We start from the raw sequence: 21,102 nt of genomic DNA on the forward strand, positions 1-21,102 counted from the left end.
CTTGGACCAACTCCTACCTATGGGCAAGAGCGTGAGAAAGAAGGGAATGTCTAACTTGATTAGCCCTCTCTATTTTGAGGTCTGTTTGTTTGCTTTAATATTTATTTACATTTATTTATTTGGCTGCACCGGGTCTTAGTTGCAGCACTTGGGATCTCTAGTTGCGGCTATGCAAAGTCTTAGTTGCGGCATGTGGGATCTAGTTCTCTGACCAGGGATCAAACCCTGGCCCCCTGCATTGGGAGCATGGAGTCTTAACCACTGGACCACCAGGGAAGTCCCAGGGTCTGTTTGTTATGGTAACTTATTCATGAAATAATAGAGCTGGGATCACTGCACTGGATCTGAAGGGCCTTACAGTTTCTGCCTACAATCTAGGCATTCAGAAACCCAACAAGATCCAGTTTCCATACATGCAGGGAAGCTGAATTGTGTGCTTTTATCTGGGTTCTCATGAGGCGGCCTTTTGAGTTTTCTGCCTTCCCCATTTCCATTTATATGCTTGTGGTAATAGGAGACCATCTGTTTCTTGACACCAAAAGCCCCTAAAAAATTCTCCCCTTTACTCCTGCACTTTTCAGTTGTATGTGTCCTTTCTGTCTTGCCTGCTGAAAGTGAGTTCTGTGAGGACCAGAATCATTCTCTCTCCAGTGCTATTTCTTCAGCAGCTTGTGGGGTTCCCGACACACAGCAGGTGCTCTATAGAGGATGGGTGGAAGAAAAACTACACTGTAGCTTATAGGAAGGAAAGCTTTATGAAATTTCTACCCTTAAGTTCTGAATTCCTTCAGCCTTAACCACCTCTGTGTCACTGTGACATTTAAGTAGGCCACATTCCCTGTTTTTCTCCAGTTGTGGAGGAATGCTTCAATGGAAGTGTTAAGTTAGGAAAATGTGCCTTTAGGATCTTCCTTTTTGGCGTTTTCTACAGTCTTACAAGAGCCTCCCAGGGGGATTCGTGGTAAAGAACCCACCTACCAATGCAAGAGACACAAGAGATGTGGGTTCGAACCCTGCATCAGGAAGATCCCCTGGAGAAGGAAATGGCAACCCACTCCAGTATTCTTGCCTGGAGAATCCCATGGACAGAGGAGCCTGGTGGGCTACAGTCCAGTGGGGTCCCAGAGAGTTGGATGTGACTTAGTGACTCAACAATAAGAACAATCTTACTGCCTTCCTCCTGAGCACCTAGAGGCCTGATATTATGGACCTTCCCTTAATCAAAGATTCCTTTCCTGGGTTCTACTTACTCTGAGACAAGGATTAAAGTGCTTTATTTAGGAGGTAAAAGCCTACAGGAGGTGACGATTTGGAAAAAAAGAGAAAAGTGAGGAAAGATGCAAAGCAAACATGATGCAATTCCATGCTGGCTTAGTGATCCCATGATGAGTCGTATATGCCATCCAGTAATTTCTGGTTTTTCCACCAAAGGGAAAGAAACCATCTGTAAGGGAAATTTCCCACTTGCTGCTTGAACTGTTTCACCTTTTGTTATCCTAACCACCAAGGTTAGTTAATCACAAACAGGACTTTGAGACATAGCCTCTGTGATGAAAGAAAATAAGGTTACGAGGCAGGGAGGGGGCCAGCTCGTTACCATGCTGAAGCGGGTGAGCGTGTCTTTGTAAAGATGAGGGGAAAGCAGGGGCCGACCACGGAGAGGTAGACACTGGGAGGGGAGGTTGAGTGGAGTTTTAAAAAAATTTGGCCAAGAATCTAACAGTACATCATTTTGTTTGCCTGTGTGTTTTAGGCTAAATGATACCTGAGATTTCAAACAGCAAGCATGAAAAGTGCATTCTTTATGAACTTTTAAAAATAACTCAGGCTTCTTGGCTAAGACCTATAAATTTGGACGAACACATACATTCAGAGTTTATTTCCTCTATTTTTATTAAAGTTAAATCCAATTGGTATGACTCAAGCCGAAATTTAAAAGTGGCATCAGGTGTCTTTTAGCTTTTCTTCACCCCCCCCCAGGTAGCCAGCTGAAATGAGAAAGTGATAAAAGTAAACTTAAAACACCAGAACTCATTTTCTTAACGAATTTCTCAGCTCTGCAACTCACCCACACAGAGCTGTGTGCAAGTGGTAATTGATACTGAATACATTAATGGCTTCCTAAAATAAGCAGAACTGAACCACAGAAGTTGGGAAGGAGGCTTAAAATAAATAAATAAGATAAATAACAGAAAGCCCTCCCTACCACAAAAGACTCACTTTTAATCATCACTTGAAATAATATCAGATAATTATGCCGGACATTCCCAAGAATGCCCTCTGCAAAGAACAGTCAGCCTCAAAAGTTAGCCCTCTCCAATTCGTTGAGAGCCTGAGCAGAATAAAAAGGCGGAGCAAGGCTCTATTTGCTTGTTTTGTGTTGTTTCCACCTAAGTTGGGACTTTCATCTTCTGCCATTGAACATTTTTGCTTGTTTCTCAGGTCTTCAGACTTGGAATGAGACTTACACCAGCAGCCCCATCCCCCCCCCCTTTCTTGAGCTTTTGACCTTCGACTCAATGGCACCGCCAGCTTTCCTGCTTCTCCAAAAGGCATATAGACAGATTGTGGGGTTTCTCAACCACCATAATCATGTGAGCCACTTGCTATAATGTTTCTCCCTCTCTCTCTCTCTCTCTCTCTCTCTCTCTATATATATATATATATATATACACACACACACACACCTTATTGATTCTATTTTCCTGGAGAACCTTGACTGATAACAACCAACCTTCAGTAAAATAACACAGGGTATTTTATTAATATTACCTATCTCTGGTTAAATACTTCTCTTCACTCACATTTTCTTTGTAAGTCCTATTTACCAGTTGTTTAACCATGTTTTGTGATTCTCTGAACCATCCGCTAGTTTTAGCATCGAATGCTGGCTCATGATTAGAAAGTAGCAAAGTGAATGGTGACTAGTCCCTCTCTTTGCTTGAGGTCCCCTGGACCAAGCCTAGTTTGCTCCAAAGGAAACAATGTCCTAGGCTCAGATGAGCTCCATTTCATGTTATTCTTCTGTACCTGCCCCAAACTACCTTATAGTTAATGTGCAGCAGCTCACCCACACCTGAAAACCCCTAATTTAGTGCAAGAATTTCCCTAGTCTCACCCAAAGTCCTATAAATCTCATAAAACCCCTTGAATTCACACAAGAGCAGAAGTTTTCTTGCTGTAATGGCCCAGAATTCTTTAAAAGGACAGGGGAGAAAATTGTAGACTTGAGAGGTGGCACCAAATAGGCCTCATATGACCCAAAGTTTTCTTTTTTCCCTATTGGCCAATTTCAGTCAATTAAATTCTACAATTTGAGAGCATTCCTTTGGATGTTAAAACATTGACATTATCAGTTGTGACTTCACTGGCATCAGTCAAGTTCTTATATTGGCTGTAGTGACCAGTCCTTATGAACATGCAAGTTGGGTTATGTGACGGCCAGAGCGTGGGGTACTGCCTGTGGGGGTGCTGGCTTTGTCTTGCCAGAGCACAAAATCCTGGGAGTGTGGGATACGAGGAAACAGAGGGAGGGGCACCAAAGGAAGAGGTAAGAATAGACAATTCAAATAAATCCTTCACAAGTTGGCTTGTGCTTTAAGAATAAGAGTTATGCAGATTCCAACAGAAAAGAAGCAAATGTGCTCTATGAGGTCAGATTTTGTCTACCAAGAAAACTCATACAGTATTAACACCTTGGAGAATTTCCCACCAATAACAAGATCAACATTTGATCAACAACTCCATAATGTAAGCACTATTTTTTTTTAATTGAAGTATAGTTGATTTACAGTATTGTGTTAATTTCTGCTATACAACAAAGTGATTCAGTTTACCACAGGATACTGAATATAATTCCCTGTGCTATGCAGTAGGACCTTGCTGTTTATCCATTTCATATATAGTGGCTTGCATCTGCTAATCCCAAACTCCCAAGCCATCCCTCTCCCACCGCCTCTCCCCACTGACAACCATAGGTCTGTTCTCTATGTCAGAGTCTGTTTCTGTTTTATAGATAGGTTCATTTGTGTTATATTTTAGATTCCACATATAAATGATATCATATGGTATCTTTCTCTGACTGACTTCACTTAGTATGATAACCTCTAGATCCATCTATGTTGTTGCAAATGGCATTGTTTCCTTTTTATGGCTGAGTAATACAGTCTTAACATACTTGTTTTTTTTTTAAGATCTGCAAGAAACATATGTACCAGCTGAATGCCGCTGAAGAAAATCGTTATAGGATTAGCAGTTTTCTGACCCACTTACTAAAAAAAAGCCGAATCACTCAATTGAGACCCCAGGGAAATGCAGATTTATACCTTTGACGTATTACTTGGTTTTTCTTCAATTAACTTAAATTCTGTAACCAGTTTTTGAGTCCTTGCCATCTTCTTTTCTTTTAATTGGGTGATTTTATATGCCTTATTGAATATAAGCCTTTGCAAATTCTTGGTTTTTCTAAGTGCAAATGTATAATGAAACCTGCATACGGCTTTCTTCTATGCAATTATTTTCTAAACCCATCAGGAGGACTGCTTCTCTCCCTAATCCTTTCCTTTACTAGATTGGGGCTGGATGGGTGGAGTGGGCAGTTGAGAAGAAATGTCCAGTGCTCTTTGCTTCCAGATGGGAATTGGGGGAGATGGGGAAGAGGGTCTCTCCACCTGTGGCCATAGTGGTGCAGTAGATGAGAGGCGCTTCCATTCCCACAGGCATGGAGCCATGATCAGCTGTTTCCTGTCTCCTGGCCTTGACTAACGCTTTTCCAACCACGAGGAACAAGCCTTTTCCTCCTGTCAAGTACTCTAGCCCTTCTCTTCCATCCAGTGTAGCTTTCTTTAAGAAGGTTTCTTTCAGTTGAAGAATCTCTTTTTATTTTCAAGCCCACTGATACAATTCCTGACCAACATCTCCACAACTCACTCTTACAACTGCTGTGTTTATGCTGATTACATGCTTGTCTTATTTCCCTGTACAGGCCAGACGTCCTCGGCCACAAACAAATCCAAGGGCCTGATTGTGGAATTCTCTTTTTTCTGGCTTTCTTGTTTCTGGCAATAGCACCATCATTCTATTGCCCCAGTTAGTAACCTCAGAGGCATTTCTGCACCCTCCTTTTTCCTCACTCGCACTCCCTAATCTCCAATCAGTCTCCAAATCCTAGCAGTTCTTTTTTGTTATTATTTTTTAAACTTTATTTATTTTTGGCTGTGTTGGGTTTCTGCTGCCGTGTGGGCTTTTCTCTAGTTGCGGCAACCGCGGGTTACTCTCTAGCTGCAGTGCGCAGGCTTCTCATTGTGGGGGCTTCTCTCGTTACGGAGCACGGGCTCTAGGGCCCAGGCTCAATAGTAGTGGCACATGGGCTTAGTTGCTCTGCAGCATGTAGGGTCTTTCCTCACCAGGGGTCAAACCCGTGTCTCCTGCATTGGCAGGTGGATTCTTTACCACTGAACCACCAGGGAAGTCCCCCTAGCAGTTCTTTTTTTATAACCTCTCTGATTTCTTTTCTGTATTTCCCTATTTCTTTCATCCCTGTCATCTAGACTCTTCCAGCTGCATCTTAACTGCTCTCACTGGTTCCCAGCTCCCACCACGAGCTCGTCCTTAATACTAGCGCCAGGTGGGTCTTCCTGAGCTACAGCTTTATTCAGGACACTTCACAATTTTAAAATCACCAGTAGCCCCCTGTTGTCTTGGGGTTAGCATTCAAGGCTGCTGCTGCTGCTAAATCACCTCAGTCGTGTCTGACTCTGTGCAACCCCATAGACGGCAGCCCATCAGGCTCCCCCGTCCCTGGGATTCTCCAGGCAAGAACACTGGAGTGGGTTGCCATTTCCTTCTCCAATGCAGGAAAGTGAAAAGTGAAAGTGAAGTTGCTCAGTCGTGTCCGACTCTTAGCGACCCCACGGCCTGCAGCCTACCAGGCTCCTCCGTCCATGAGATTTTCCAGGCAAGAGTACTGGAGTGGGTTACCATTGCCTTCTCCAAGCATTCAAGGCTACATAGGTGGAAAGACCACAGGTTTTATAAGCAATCTGAACTCTGCTCACATACCAACTCTGCCCTTTACTAGTTTCAGGGCAAGACCCTGACCCTCTCAGAATCTGTTTCCACATCTATAAAATGGAGATGATAATACCCATATGGAAAGGTGACTGTAAAGTTTAAGCAAGCAAACATAAGCTAACCCTTTGGCCTCCCACAGCAGGCACTCAGAAAATGGCATCTTTCCTTCTTCTGCAAGTCAATGCCAGACTGTCTTTACCTTTACAACTTCATTCTCCCTCCTTGGTTCTTCTCCAACACAACTCCTGCCTCCTGTGTCTTTGGAGAAGCGGTTCTCTCTACTTGCCTTTCATCTTTGCCCATGGAGTCCCCTATGTCCTTTAAGGGCCAAAGTCATGAAGTGTTCCTTGATCAGTTTTGTCAAATACTGTCAGTGGGATGCCAAGGTGGGGGAGGTGAGAGTGTGTTGCCACGGACATTGTTTAGAATCACCATCTTATAGTGACAATAAAAAGCATACAGGGATTCCCTGGTAGTCCAGTGGCTAAGACTCCTCACTCCCAGAGCAGGGAACCAGGGTTCTATCCCTTGTCTGGGAACTGGATCCCACATGGCACTACTAAAAGATCCCTCATGCCGCAACTAAGACTTGGCACAGCCACGTAAGTAAATATATATATATATATATATATATATGCGCGCACAGACTTTTTTGGGGGCCTCACCACACAACATGCAGGATCTTAGTTCCCCAAACAGGAGTCCGAACCAACACTCCGTGCAGTGGAAGCACGGAGTCCTAAGCACTGGACTACCAGGGAATTCCCTATGCTCAGTTATTTTATGCATTTATTTACTTATCAAGCGCCCACACTGTGCCTCCCATGCGCCAGGCGCCATTTTAAGTGCTGTACATTTATGAAGTCTTTTTAATAAAAAGCTGAGGGAAAAGGGGGAAAGGGAGTGTGAGGTGGGGTTGAGGCCCCAGAGAGGACCCTAGGAGGGTGAAGGGAAATGTGAAGGGGCTGCCAAGATAAGAACCTAGAAATGAGAGAAGCTGGGTAGGAGGTCCCAGCAAGGTGAACTGGGGCACAGTAACAGGTAGCAAAGAAAGCTCACTCCTCCACCAGGCAGGGCATGGCACCTGCTAAAGACTGATGCTACTGAGCATCAGCCACTGTTTTTCCCTTAAAAATCAAGTTGAGAATCCCTAGAGGTACACATACCGCATTTTGAAAAATGTTGAGTCAATTCATCTCCAAAAAATATAAAAAGCTTTTGGGTAACATTTTAGGAATTTTTGAGAATTTTATGTTCCCACTACTAGTTCATAAATAAAATATAAAACTTAAAAAATGCATATGCACTTATAATTGCTGAATGAAAATACCAAGTGTAGAACTGCTTTATCACATAAAGCAGTGATATGCCAGCTCCTCATATTTCTTCCACACTTGACTTTTCAAAAACAAATTTTCTGGAATGTTTTGTCTTCTACACTTTCCAGTTTTTGCAGATCAGGAGGCTAGTAAAAAGAAATAAGGAAATTTGATGAGTGTTATCACATTTGGAAATATCAGGATTCCTAAGAAAGAATATTCCATGCTTTGCTCTTAGGGATGTGGCAGCACTTTCATGTGGAAATCCATCCGTGGCAAGTTAAGATGGGTCTCACCTAAGTTCACAGGATATCCAGATACCAAAAGCAACAGTGATGCAAATATATTATAAAGGAATATAAAAATGATAAAAATGCAAGGCTTAGTAACCAAGAGCAATTCTTCATGTATTTCAACCAAAACAAACATCACTACATTGAATGGAGAGGCAGATATAAAAACCCATTTTCTACTGTTAAGTCAAACATTAAAGAGATTTTATAAAAATAAAAAATAATGCCATTCCTCTTTGCTCATTTTTTAAATTTGGGAATTGCCTTGATGGGAGGGAAGTTTGAGGGAGAATAGATACACATATATGTATGGCTGAGTCCCTTTGCTGTTCACCTGAAACTGTCACAACATTGTTAATTGGCTATGCCCCAATACAAAATAAAACACTTAAAAACATAAACTTGGGAATATATATCTTTTATTAACTATATTATGTCAACATTTAATAGGTTTATTATAAGTATTTAAAATAAGAATTAACATTTTTTCAGTTTTAATTTTAATACAGCAAATATCAATATCTAAACCAATATAAAGATTTTTGAGATCTTCAATGATTTTTAAGAGTGTAAACAGGTTCTGAGAGTGAAAAGGGTAAGAACCACTATTCTAAATAGTTCTCCAAACTTGGGCTGGTCTCCTTTGACTATTCACAGGAAGATAGTACTTTAGGGCCAAAGTTGTAGTAGAATATGATTGCTTCCTAGTCAGGTTAGGCAGGGGAACATTGTGAGGAAGGTACTTCAGAAATGAGAGTTAGCATTGTAAAAGTTCATTCTCACAGTAACAGGCAAGTCTAATAGAGTAGGACCACGGAGCTTAAGGAAGGCAAGACAAAGACCTCTGGGGAGAGATAGGCTGCAAGTCTGCTTCAAGGGAAAATAAATAGCTGAAACCCCTTTTGATTAGGATTTTGTTTGCTCTTGATATGTGTGTCCCTAATCCAGTGTTCTTGCCTGGAGAATCCCAGGGACGAGGGAGCCTGGTGGGCTGCCGTCTATGGGGTTGCACAGAGTCGGACATGACTGAAGCGACTTAGCAGCAGCAGCAATCTGTTTACAGGAGTAACTTCTTTCCTGATCAAAAAAGACAAAAGGGATTTGCAGTTGGCTGTCACCATGGACCCACTATTTCTGCTCAAGGGGGCATAATAAAAACTGCTAGAACAATGCATTGTTGGAATGATACCACCGTCAACTTTCAAAACTTGGTTCTAAGATGTGTGAACCCCTCTATTGTCTGTCTTCTTTTCAATCAACTAGAGAACAGAGTCATCCCCTTCAGTCGGAAGGTAAAAAGTATGTACTGGAGTTTTGTTTAGGCTTTGACTTTAATAAGGAGAAAAACCCATGAGAAACCATTTGACTCATTTCAGCCAATTGGTGTCCTGAAATATTCCATCTCACTGTGATGAAAAGGATCAAACTGTGATCTAACTCAAAAATGGATTGTTGTCCATAAGAAAAGGGAAAGAACAAGGACAAATTCTAGCCTCAGATGGGGTTGTTTCTGAAAACAGGAGACTGGGCATCACTAATGAGGTCAAAGCAAGAACTGACTGGAATCACCCATTAGGCTCTTCAGTCCTTGATTTTTGATCATTGCAGGAAGCTTTCCTGATAGAACCATGGATACTGACCCAGGCCATCTTGGTCACAAATTACTACTTATCTTCCTCAAGACTTGTATGTGAGGAAAGTAAAGAATAATAGTATATACGTGAACCCTGGAGTCAGCCTGCCTAGATCTGATTCTGTATCTCAGGGCCTCAGTCTCCTTCTCTGTAAAATGAGAAGAGTGACAGTACTGACTTTTAAGATTCTTGTGAGGATTATCTAAGATAATGCCTATAAAGCACGAGACATGGCACACACTAAGTGCCTAATAAACAGAAGTTATTAGGGAGGGTCTTTGCTTCGCATTCCCATTTGTGAGCATTTTTCCCCCGTTATTTCTCAACAGCACCCCTTTCTTTCGGAGCTGCTGATCTCCGAGGCTTCTAGTTCCTTATATCCCTGAGTCATCATCGAGATGCTGCATTTCTGAAGTCGTCCCTTCTACTGCTTTCTAGGGCTCCCTCTCCTGACTGCTTAGCTCTCGCGGGGGCTCAGACCCACAGTCAGTGGCAGCAAGTCTCCGTCGGGCTTGGCCACACGTCTTGGAGAAACGTCCTGAGTCCCCTTTGGAGACCAACCACCTGAGACCCATCGCACCCACAGAAGCTCGCCAGTCCAGAATCCCGAGAGAGGTCGAAGGCGGGGCCAGGCCTTGAGGTGAGAACGAGGCTGGGGGTGGGGCCGTGCTCGGAGGTGCGCGCGAGGCCACACCCCGAGGTGAGCGTGCCGGGGGCGGAGCCACACCGCGAGGTGGACGCGAGGCCGGGGGCGTGGCCGCGCCGAGGAACCGCCCGGACCGTTACGGATGAGCCGGCCGTCTCCCCGGGCTGCGCACGCAGCTGCCCCCGGGCGTGAGACAGTGCAGGGGTTAAGGCTGCCGGCGCCACCTGGGCGCCGCTGAGGAGACCCACGAACCGGCGAATCGCGAGCGGGCGCGGCGAACAGGTGCCCGTGCGCGTCAGGCGCCGGCAAGGGGCGGGAAGAGGGGGCGCGGCCGGAAGCCCGGGGCGGGGCGCGGCGCGGCCGGCCGGGTGGAACTGGAGAGAGCTGAGGCAGGCAAGAAGGAGGTCGCCGGGCCGCGCGGTGCGCGATGTGGAGCCGCCGCCTCGGCGCCTGCAGCAGCCGCCGTCGCCGCCGCTGCTGCTGCTGGGGCTGCCGCCGAGCCGAGGGACATGGAGCGCGGCTGCAGAGAGCGGCCGCCGGCAGCAGCAGCGAGCGTCGCAGCGACAGCGGAGCGCAGCCCGCCCCGTGAGGCGCTGCCCGGCCGGCGGCGGCAGCGGGAGCAGCAGCAACAGGGTGGCTGAAAACCCGGCGGCGGCGGCGGCGGCGGCGGCTTTCCTCCCCGCAACCTCCCCTCCCGCTTCGCGTCCCCGCAGTCTTCCCTTCCTCAGCCTTCCCTTTGCCATCCCCCCGCCTCCTCCTCCTCCTCCCCCCCGGCGCGCGCCGAGCAGCTGAGCCTGGGGGCGGGGGGAGGGGGCGCGTGCCGCCGGCGCGGGGGAGGGGCGGGCCGGCGCGCGCCGCGCCCAGGGCTCGCGGAGACCCGAGGGGCGCGTGCCGCGGCGTGAGGCGAGGCGCGGGGCGCCGGGCGGCGCGGCGGGGCCCCTCCCCCCTGCAGCCTGGCGCGCGCCGGCCGGGCCGCACCGCTGCGGGCTCGGCGCGCGCGGGCCATGTCCGCCTTCTGCCTGGGCTTGGCCGGCCGCGCTTCAGCACCCGCCGAGCCGGACAGCGCCTGCTGCATGGAGCTGCCCGCCGCGGCCGCGGACGCAGTCGGGAATCCAGCCACCGCCACCGCCGCTGCCCTCATCTCCTTCCCCGCGGGCCGCGGGGAGTTGGAACTGGCGTTAGAGGAGGAGCTGGCGTTGCTGGCGGCTGGGGAACGGCCGTCCGAGCCCGGGGAGCATCCTCAGGCCGAGCCCGGGCCTCCAGCCGAGGCGGCCGGACTGCAGCCGCTGCCCGCCCAGGATCCCGAGCTGCTGTCAGTGATCCGGCAGAAGGAGAAGGATCTGGTCTTGGCGGCCCGACTGGGCAAGGCATTGCTCGAGAGGAATCAGGACATGAGCCGGCAGTACGAACAGATGCACAAGGAACTGACTGATAAGCTGGAGGTGAGGACGTCACTTCTGGGATAGGTGGGAAGCGGGAGTGGGGGGAGACCAGGTACCCGCCCGCCGGCCCTGGGTAGCTTCGGGGGCCAGGCACTCATCCACCTCACCCCACTCCTTGCTTATCCTGTCTTAACAGAAAACCACCTGGGAGGTGGGTAGCATGGAGGGTTTGGGGTTATCAGACGAGGGCATTCTTTGAACACACCTGGCTTTCCTACCCTGCTCACAGCAAATGGGTCCATGCACGGCCCCAAACGCTGTGGGCCGTTCTATATATGTACTGTACACAGCATCTAAAATAGAGCTTACAGTATGACTAATTTATACAGCACTGAGGTGATGTCTGCACACAGAGAAATTACAGAGTCGGGAACATTTAAAATATGCTCCAGGTTTTCAGAGAGGTAGTTAATCGCTAATCAGGGTGTTAGCCTAAAGCTTTTTAGCTTTGGAGTTAAGGGCTTCCACATGCCCTTGTCTTAACTTCCATACAGCTCAGAATGGTGGGATACGAGTGCTCCTAAAGGAGCTTTATATAGCCTTCAGATACTCACGGATTAGGAAATACGGTTCCACTGCAGAAATCAGGTGAGCCTGGGCTCAACATGTGACGGTTGTGATTTGATATGGACTTCAGTATATATATGTATTTAAACAGTACTTTTGTTTCTGTTCTGGGTCTCACACATGCATTTGGATGGCCAAATGCAACTTGTGAGAACCATGTAACTTTAACCATTGTTATAAATACCCCTTAAAATATCTATAAGATTTCTGCCAATTCTCTGGACCAAAGTCTTTTGCTTCTGTTTTCTTGCCCTTAACTAGAAAAGGGCCTTGAAACTGATACAAGTGGCCGCCACTTCTAAAAAAATTTTTAGAGTCTTTTTTTCTTAAGTGAAGATGGGGAGATGCATCTGTGGCAGTGGCGATGAGCTTATCTTTTTCTGTCTATGCATTTAACATTGTCTCCCAGTTTGGTGGCAATGAGTTCTTTTTATTCTTGTTACAAGAGAATAGTACAGCCCTGAGTAAGGTTTGAAATTAACCATTGCCTGGTTCCATATCACCGCTACTGGTTTAATGGTCAGAGTGTAGATTCAGAAACTTTTCTCTAGTAAGTATGTCTGTAGTCCAACAATATATCAAAAATAAATAAGAGAGGAAAAAAAGGAAACCAGTGAGTGCCCTGTAGTTCAGTTGGCCTGTTAACTAGGTCTGCCAGTCGATGAACTCCTGAGATACCTCTCTGAAAAGTGGTTTGTGAAACCTATATGTAGATTGCCAAAAAGCAACCCAGTGAATTGAATTGTTTGATTTTCACTTGAAGTACACGTCTCAGACTAAAAGTGTGTCTTTTTTTGAAAAAGAGATTAGATTACAGACTCTAAATAGAAGTACTACTGCAGAGATGTATGCTTGTGATTTGAAATTCCTTCAGTGAGAGACTTGATTAAAGAGACAGCTGGCTTGAAAGGAACATCATATCAGTTGATATGTTGAGTGATAGTTTTCAAGGGTAATCCTGAATGTGTAGTTAAACACATCCTGGGTTCCACTTGGAACCTTTATACGTGTCTTCACCAAAGGAAAAAGATTTTCAAATTCTGTAACAAGAAAGGTTATATTGTAGAAGAATAAATTACATTTGACTTTTTGCTATTGACTTGATAGACAATATTAAAATAGTTTAAAATTCTTATTAAACTATTTTTAAAAATCTTCACTCCTCTCAGGTCAGCATATGAACTCAAGTGTTAGAGGTTTATTTTTAATTTCTGGAAGTTGGTTACACAACAGTATGAATGGACTTAGGGCTACTGAACTAACAGTACACTTAGAAATGGATACGGTGATAAATTTTATGTTATGTATGCTATGATCTAAGGCACTAACTTACATTTATACACTTTTTTCTTCAGAGATTTAATCTTTATTTAGTTTTTTAAAAGTATGCTTTTGAAGTCCAGGATTCTCTTTTTCCCCCATTCCAGGTGAGAGTGAATTCTCTCTTAATGCAGAGGTAGTCTCTTGCCTAGGTTACATTTTCTTCCCTCTTCCCTAGGCCAATTCTAATGATTCTGGCACTACTTTTTTTTTTTTTTTTAAGAGGCAAAACAAGTATGGTGGGACTTCCCTAGTGGCCCAGTGGTTAAGAATCTGCCAATGCAGGGATCTGGGTTTGATCCCTGGTTGGGGAAGTTCCACATACTGTTCAATATGGCCAAAAAAAAAAAAAAGAATAAATGTTCTTGTTAAACTTTTTTGTTAAAAAAAGTAAGGTGAAAATGATTACATAATTGGGTAGTAGATTTAGTTAAGCAAATGCAGGAGTCCTTGTTTACATTCAGTGCTTGATCCACTTAAATAGTATTTTTTTTCTTTGTATCTTTCAAGAACCATATCCTGGACTTAGGAGAATAATATGCTTTTTTGGTTCGTGGCAGAAGTCCATTTCTGTAACAACCAATTTTAGGTGAGCTAGTGATACTAACTTCTTCAGAGTTTTAAATAAGCTGTTTTTAGAATGGTTTTAGATTTACAGAAAAATTGGAAAGATGGGACAGAGTTTCCATATGCCCTGCCCCCAGTACTTGCCATAATTAGTAAACCAATACTAATACAGTATTATTAGCTATGAGGCTTTCTTGGTGGCTCAGATGGTGAAGACTGTGCCTGCAATGCAGGAAACCCGGGTTCCATCCCTAGGTTGGGAAGATCCCCGGAGAAGGGAATGGCTACCCAGCCCAGTATTCTTGCCTGGAGAATTCCATGGACACAGGAGCCTGGCAGGCTACAGTCCCTGGGCTTGCAAAGAGTCTAACACGACTGAGCGACTAACACTTTAACTTTTTCATTTAGTTTAATTAGATTTCTTTGGGCTTCTCTTGTGGCTCAGCTGGTAAACAATCTGCCTGCAATGTGTGGGAGACCTGGGTTCGATCCCTGGGTTGGGAAGATCCCCTGGAGAAGGGAAAGGCTACCCACTCCAGTATTCTTGGCCTAGAGAATTCCATGGACTGTATAGTTCACGGGGTCGCAAAGAGTCAGACACGACTTATTAGCAAATAGATTTCTTTAGCCTTTGCCAAATGTCTTGTTCTGTTTCATAATACTCTTACATTTAGTTTCTGTATCTTCTTAGTCTCTTTTTTCCTGTATCAATTTCTTAGACTTCTCTTGTTTTTGATGACCTTGACAGTTTTGACATGAACTTTTTTCTTTTTCTTATTGAGGTGTAATTGACATATAGCATTATATTAGTTTCAGGTGTAGATATTACCTTTTAAAGTACAGTGTAACCCCAAGAAACAGGGAATAGCATGGACAGAGCCTGACCGCTACACTTTCTGATATTCTTCCTAGAGTTTACTGGTTAATTTAGCACTTCACTGAAAATGTAATTCTGGGAGAAACCTTTCTTTTCTCAGAATAGACAGAAGGCTAAGTTCTGTATGTACGTTAATAGGAAAGTCTTGACTTTTTCCCCCAGAGTGTTGGGAAACCTGAATTAGGAAGAAATGTAAGGACAGAAGAGATTAATCAGCATCACTTGTCCTCAACCCTGCCTCACTCCCTGCATGTGGATTAGATTGTTTTAGTCGCTTAGTTGGGCTGTTCACTAACAGCTGTTTGCGGAATATTTTTAAGTCTCTCTGTTCTTTTAGAACACAAGCCTAATTTATCTGGCCTCTCAGTAATACTGTGATTACTGAGTTCTTGCTGTTGCCTTCTGCTCAGTCTTTTCCATTTTGGAAAAACTCAATAAAACCAAGTATCACAATTTTAGAATTGTAATTACCATTTACTTCTGCATCTCATCTTTCTGAAGTTTGTGTAGTGACTAAAACATCCTCATTTTTGGAAGTTTAGCAAAATGAGGGAAGCATAGAACAGAAAATTTTCATGCTGAGAAGTACAAGTCCCTCTCTTGAGAGAAAAATCTTTTTTTAGGCACATCTCAGATGTGAAATAATGAGACTGGTTTTCTCGTATAACTATACACTGCCCCTTAAGGCTTTCCAAAAGAGGCATCCTAAAAAACATTTGAAAGGTGAGAACTTAGATGGAATAAGAGTGTAGATTCACAAGGTGAAAAGATGTCTGAGTACGCTGAAGGAGAAGATGCAATTGCCTGTCTTAGCCTGTTGAAACAATCTCAGTGCTTGATAGTCAGCCTTTAGTGCATCAGAATTTCCAATAGAACCTAAATAGATGAATGGGTAGATAGATGCCTTCCTAGGCCTCATCCCATTCTTTACTGAATCACAGTCTGGAATTAGTGTTTAGGTGGATATATTTTGAACAGTTATATCAGAGATTTTCTGACAGCAAAAGTTGAGGACCATTGCTTTACTTCTCATATGCATCTCATATACTCTGAGGTATTTACTTGGTTTTTTGGTACTTGCTATGCTTTTTTTATTGTTTATTTTTAAAATCTATTTATTTATTTGGCTGCATCGGGCCTTAGTTGCAGCAGGTGGGATCTTTTGTTGTGTTGCGTGGACTCTAGTTGTGGCCCGTGGGCTCTCTGGTTGTGGGATGGGTCAGTCAGTGTGTCACGGAGGCTTAGTTGCTCTGTTCCAAGGCATGCGGGATCTTAGTTCTGGATCAGGAATCGAACCCACATCAGCCTGTATTGAAAGGTGGATTCTTAACCACTGGACGACCAGTGAAGTCCTCATACTATGCTTTTTAAATAGGAGAACATACTTGCCTCTGAAAAGAGGCATTCATATTTATCTTACGGAAACAAAAAGATGTTCTTATTTCCTTCAATCCAATAAGAGTTCTTTTCTGTTGTTGCTCCTTCAAACCATCTGTACTTTTCCTGTATACCATTTGTCACACTGTACAACATAATACTTTTATCAATCTCTCACTAGAGTGGAAACTCCATAAAGGAAAAGATCAAGTCTCTTTTGTTCAACATTACTTCAATGACTAACCTATAACAGTCAGTCAGGAATGAATGAATCAGAAATAAACATGCAAGGATCGTAGGCCATGATTTAATAAAAGTAGGCCTGAACTTGCCTTAATGATTCTGAAATGCAATGCTATATATAGCAGCAAATATTTATTGAGTTGTTATGTAGAGCATTAAACAGTCAAGTAAGGGAGACCCCAATCCCAGCTGTCCCATTTGCTAGAACAGACCTTAAGCTGGTTGCAGAATCTCTTCTGTTGCTTCATTTTAAGAAGAGGTGGTTGATCTGGAGGATCTCTGAAGTCCTTTCTGTCTCTGAAAATTCTAAGTGCCTGGTGTTATACCAAACATAACAGATGACAGCAAAAGAAGCTTTCTCAAGGGCTTGTTTTAAGTTGCTTAAATGTGTATTTCACTGATTAATAGATGACTTACTAAATTTCAGGTGAGTTCCTAAGTCTAGAACCCCCATGTCCAAGGACAGGAATAAACATAATAACATTAAGTATTTCAGTAGGAATGCGTTCTCTTTGTGAAGTTAGCCTTCCCTACTCTGGCAGAAAGGGATATTTTTGCAGCTGTGAAATGGGCAACTTGTCCTACATGGCAGAGTGTTTTGTTGTGCTGACTGACTAGGAAAAAGAAAAGTTAGAAGAGCGTGAAAAGAGAAAAAAAATTAATGACTCTGGAATTTTTTAACAGTTTAAAAATCCTCTTCATTTTCACCCAGCACTTAGAACAAGAGAAACACGAACTAAGAAGACGATTTGAGAACCGAGAAGGCGAGTGGGAAGGGCGTGTGTCTGAGCTGGAGAGTGATGTGAAGCAGCTTCAGGATGAGTTGGAGAGGCAGCAGGTTCATCTACGGGAAGCAGATCGAGAGAAAACACGGGCCGTCCAGGAGTTATCAGAACAGAACCAAAGGTTATTGGACCAACTCAGCAGGGTGAGTCACGAGTTAAGAACTTATGGTATTAGAAAAAAAGAATTTATGGTATAAAATACTAAAAGTTGAAACAGAGCTTCTGTTTAATGTCATCATATATATGGTAAGAGTAGTTCTCATTTTTGTTGCCTTTGGTATTGATACCAGTAAATCAGGTATTTTTCACCTCTTAAGAATTTCGACTGGGGTGAACTAGGTGCCAGGAGCAAAGACCCTTGCTTGTCACCAACCAACTTTTGGCAATCATTTAACTTGGGAGTCTTCTCATTTTTAAAATCTAAGAGTTTGCTTAATGATTTGATGTTCCTTATAGCTCTACAAGTCTGTGATTCTTTTACCTAGAGAAAGTCTGTCACTGGTAAAATTACGTTAATGCATTTAGTTCAGATATTAAATGGTGCCATCTTTTAAAAAAAATAAATTTACCGTTTTTCTTTTCTTTTTTTTAAAATTAATTAGTTAATTTATGTTTGGCTTCCCTGGGTCTTGGTTGCTGTGCTTGGACTTCCTTGGTTTCAGCTAGCAGGGGCTACGCTCCAGCTGCAGTGTGCAGGGTTCTCTTGTGGAGCGCGGGCTCTAGGTGCACAGGCTCCAGTAGTTGCCACCCATGGGCTCAGGAGTCATGACATTGGGGCTTAGTTGCTCCATGGCATGTGTGATCTTCTGGACCAGGGATTGAACCCGTGTACTCTGAATTGGCAGGTGGAATCTTAACCACCGAAGCACCAGGGAGGTCCAAATGGTGCCGTCTTTAAACTGAAAAGCTTAGGGAAAATTTCTAGAGCAAATGATTTTCAGTGTGAATGTACATTTCTTATTATTTAAATATGAAAAGAGGTATGTGTAGCCGTATATATAAAATGTGTTCTCTTTATTTCTACATTAAGTAGAAGTTCTTTATTTGTACCTTTATAGTGTGGTGTCATAGAAGTATTAATTAACCAAAGTCAAGAGAATGCAAAGAAGGAGTATGAGAGCTGAGTAGGTGGAAATCTAACTTAAATACGAGCACACCTTTTAACAAATGCAGGAATGTTGTTAATGCCCTGGTCTCTAAAGCCACTTACTTTTGAAAATTAAGAGCTGGATTTACTTTTGTACCTCGTGCCTTCTTATGTATTGAAAATAAAACAAGTTCAGTTACTCGTTTTAGAGGAAAAAAGAACTTCTACTCTGATCACACCCCTAAGCACAGATGCCCTTAGGAGAGCACTGCCCTTGTCTGCATGCTTAGTGTTTGGTGCTTAGGTCTCTGGGAAAGGCTCAGCTAGAGCAGCACGTGAAGTTATTTCACTAGGTTGTGTCTTAGTTGCTTCTCATGGGGACCTTGTGCTGTGCTTAGTCACTCAGTCGTGTCCAGCTCTTCGAAACCCCGTGGGCTGTAGTCCACCAGGCTCCTCTGTCCATGGGGATTCTCCAGGCAAGAATACTGGAAGGTTGCCATGCCCTCCTCCAGGGGCATGGGGACCCTGAGACTGGTCTAAACCTCGTGCCTCACCAAGAAGTACAAAGTAAATGCTACCACTAGAGAAAGGGAGAGGAAGGAGGAGAGGATGGAACCAAGGGCGCCGGGGGCCAGAGCGGGCAGGGGAGAGACCGAAGGGGAGATGCCAAAAGCTTGGGAAAGAGCTAGTCACAGGAGCTCTCAGAATGTATGTGAAGATGAGAATTCAGGTGGTGGTGGAGCTGCCTGCAGGTTTCTCGCTAGGGAATCAGACTGCCATTTGATTGGCTGGAAAGGAGGGGCTGGACAGTTCTTCCGGAAGTCATTACAGGGCCAGCTCAGGAGCCTTTCACAGTCAGTTCTAAAACCTTTTTCAGCAACTGGGAAGGGAATCTCTATCCTTTTGAGATTATATAGCTTTTTGAGACTTCATCTATCATTCATGAGAAAATTTTTTAAATTATTGATTTATGACTGTGCTGAGTCTTCATTGCCGCATGGGCTTTCTCTAGTTGTGGCGAGCGGGGGCTACTCTCCAGTTGCAGTGCTCGGGCTTCTCATTGCGGTGGCTTCTCTTGTTGCGGGGCATGGGCTCTAGGGCATGCAGACTGTAGTTGTTATGGCGTGAGGACTTGGTTGCTCTGCAGCATGTGTGATCTCAGTTCTTGGGCCAGGAATTGAACCAGTGTTCCCAGCATTGGCCAGGACCCCTGGACAACCAGGGAAGTCCTTTCATTAAAGGTTGACCAGGTCAGCCTGGCCAGATTGATTGATTTGTTCAAAAACATTTAATACTTATTCTGAATTAATGTTTCTTACGGAGACTTATGAAAGGAATACAACAAACCAGAACAATTTAAGAGGAAATTATTTATTGGGAGCTGAGTTCATGTTACAAAGTGACATGAACAGAAGCCGCCTCAACTCTGCTTTTTGATCTGGTGAAAGATAGGTGGTGGGAGAAAGCAAGTTTTAACATAACATAGGGAGAGCCCTCAACTTAGAATTCAGACACGTGTTGAATCTTGACTCTGCTTCTTTACTGGGTGACCTTGTTTATGACTCCCTCTCCTTATCTTTGAAATGGGGGTAAAAAGTTGTACCTAATGCAAGTGCTGTTGAAATGAGATAATGTGTTTATGTTAAGCAGAATATGAAGTTAAAGAATTTGTTTCAGTGCTGATGGTTATTTTACTAAGGTAGTATTTTTATAGTTGAGATTCCTGTGCCTGATTTTTCTGTAGACAATTCAGATAAGTGGTTCCCAGAAGAATATGGGAGGATAACATTTCCACTAGATCTAGATTCTTGTTATCTTCTCTGGCCTTGAATGTAGGCCCTTGATGAGTTTTGTGGCTTTTCTCCTTTCTCTCTTTAAGCAGGCCAAGCCCCTTGGGTTTCCATCAGCAGCCAGTTTAGATTGCATTTTATTATCATTTTATTAACTGAGTATTCAGAAACTAGAGGAGTGGAGTACTTTGAAGTGAATTAAGATTCTCTTAGGACAAGTTAACAACCAGCAAAAGTAGTAGAAGGCCATGCTTTTCTTACAGAGTGAATAATGTGTTTTTATAAGCATGAAATGTATGATATCTAAAATGTGTTGATATTTCCGTGATGCTTTTGTCCAAAGTATTTTTTTATTGAAGTATAGTTGATTTATTTGTCCAAAGTATTTTTAAATGTATTTCCTTTGCTGCCATGGCCTCCATGGTTTTTTTTTTTTTTAATGTTTGTTTGTTGAGATAGGATTCATATACCATAATATTTGCTTTTTAACAGTGTACAGTTTCACCATCACCACTATCTAATTATAGAACATCTCACACCTCTCAAAGGAAGCCTGTACCCATTAGCAGTCATTCCTCATTCCTAACCCCCATCCCACACACTGACACCTGAAAACCATTAATCTACTTTTTATCTCGATGGGTTTGTCTGTTCTAGACATTTCATGTAAATAGAATCATACATATGTGACCTTCTGTGGCTGACTTCTTTCCCTTAGTATAATGTTTTCAAGGTACACCCACATTGTAGTGTATATCAAAACCTCATTTTTATGGCTGAAGAATATTCCATTGCATGGATACAACACATTTTGTTTATTGATTCATTAATAAATGGACATTTGGGTTGTTACCACTTTTTAGCTTTTATAAATAAGGCTGCCATAAACATTCATATTCAGGTGTTTGTATGACCAAGATTCTTTTCAGCTCTAAAATAGAATGCTATAATATATATCTCATAAGCTTTCGGATCCACGTTATGATGATGGAAGGGATGGGAATTGTCCTAATTTTATAGCTGAGAAAAACTGGAGGGACCAAAAGATATGTGGCTTACTTAAGGCTCTTCCAGTACAAGACT

The 21,102-nt window shown here is 43.6% G+C and overlaps 1 protein-coding gene across 6 annotated transcripts in view; it reads left to right on the forward strand.

Annotated features, from left to right (window-relative positions):
- Positions 1-10,968: 10,968 nt before the first annotated feature.
- BICDL1 (BICD family like cargo adaptor 1) overlaps positions 10,969-21,102 on the forward strand; it is an 80,085-nt gene continuing 69,951 nt past the window's right edge. For all 6 annotated transcript variants that reach the window (XR_015144645.1, XM_086348246.1, XM_086348247.1 and 3 more), the window contains exons 1-2: positions 10,969-11,406; positions 17,070-17,285. Coding sequence is in view for 5 of the 6 variants with exons in the window: in XM_086348246.1 (XP_086204372.1) it covers positions 10,969-11,406; positions 17,070-17,285 (654 nt within the window). In the remaining variant the exon portion in view is untranslated. The remainder of the gene's footprint in view (positions 11,407-17,069; positions 17,286-21,102) is intronic.

Source organism: Bos grunniens, chromosome 17 (genome assembly GCF_055505025.1).
Source record: "Bos grunniens cultivar Pamir isolate PY7600 chromosome 17, Bosgru_T2T1.0, whole genome shotgun sequence".
Classification (NCBI taxonomy): Eukaryota; Metazoa; Chordata; class Mammalia; order Artiodactyla; family Bovidae; genus Bos; species Bos grunniens.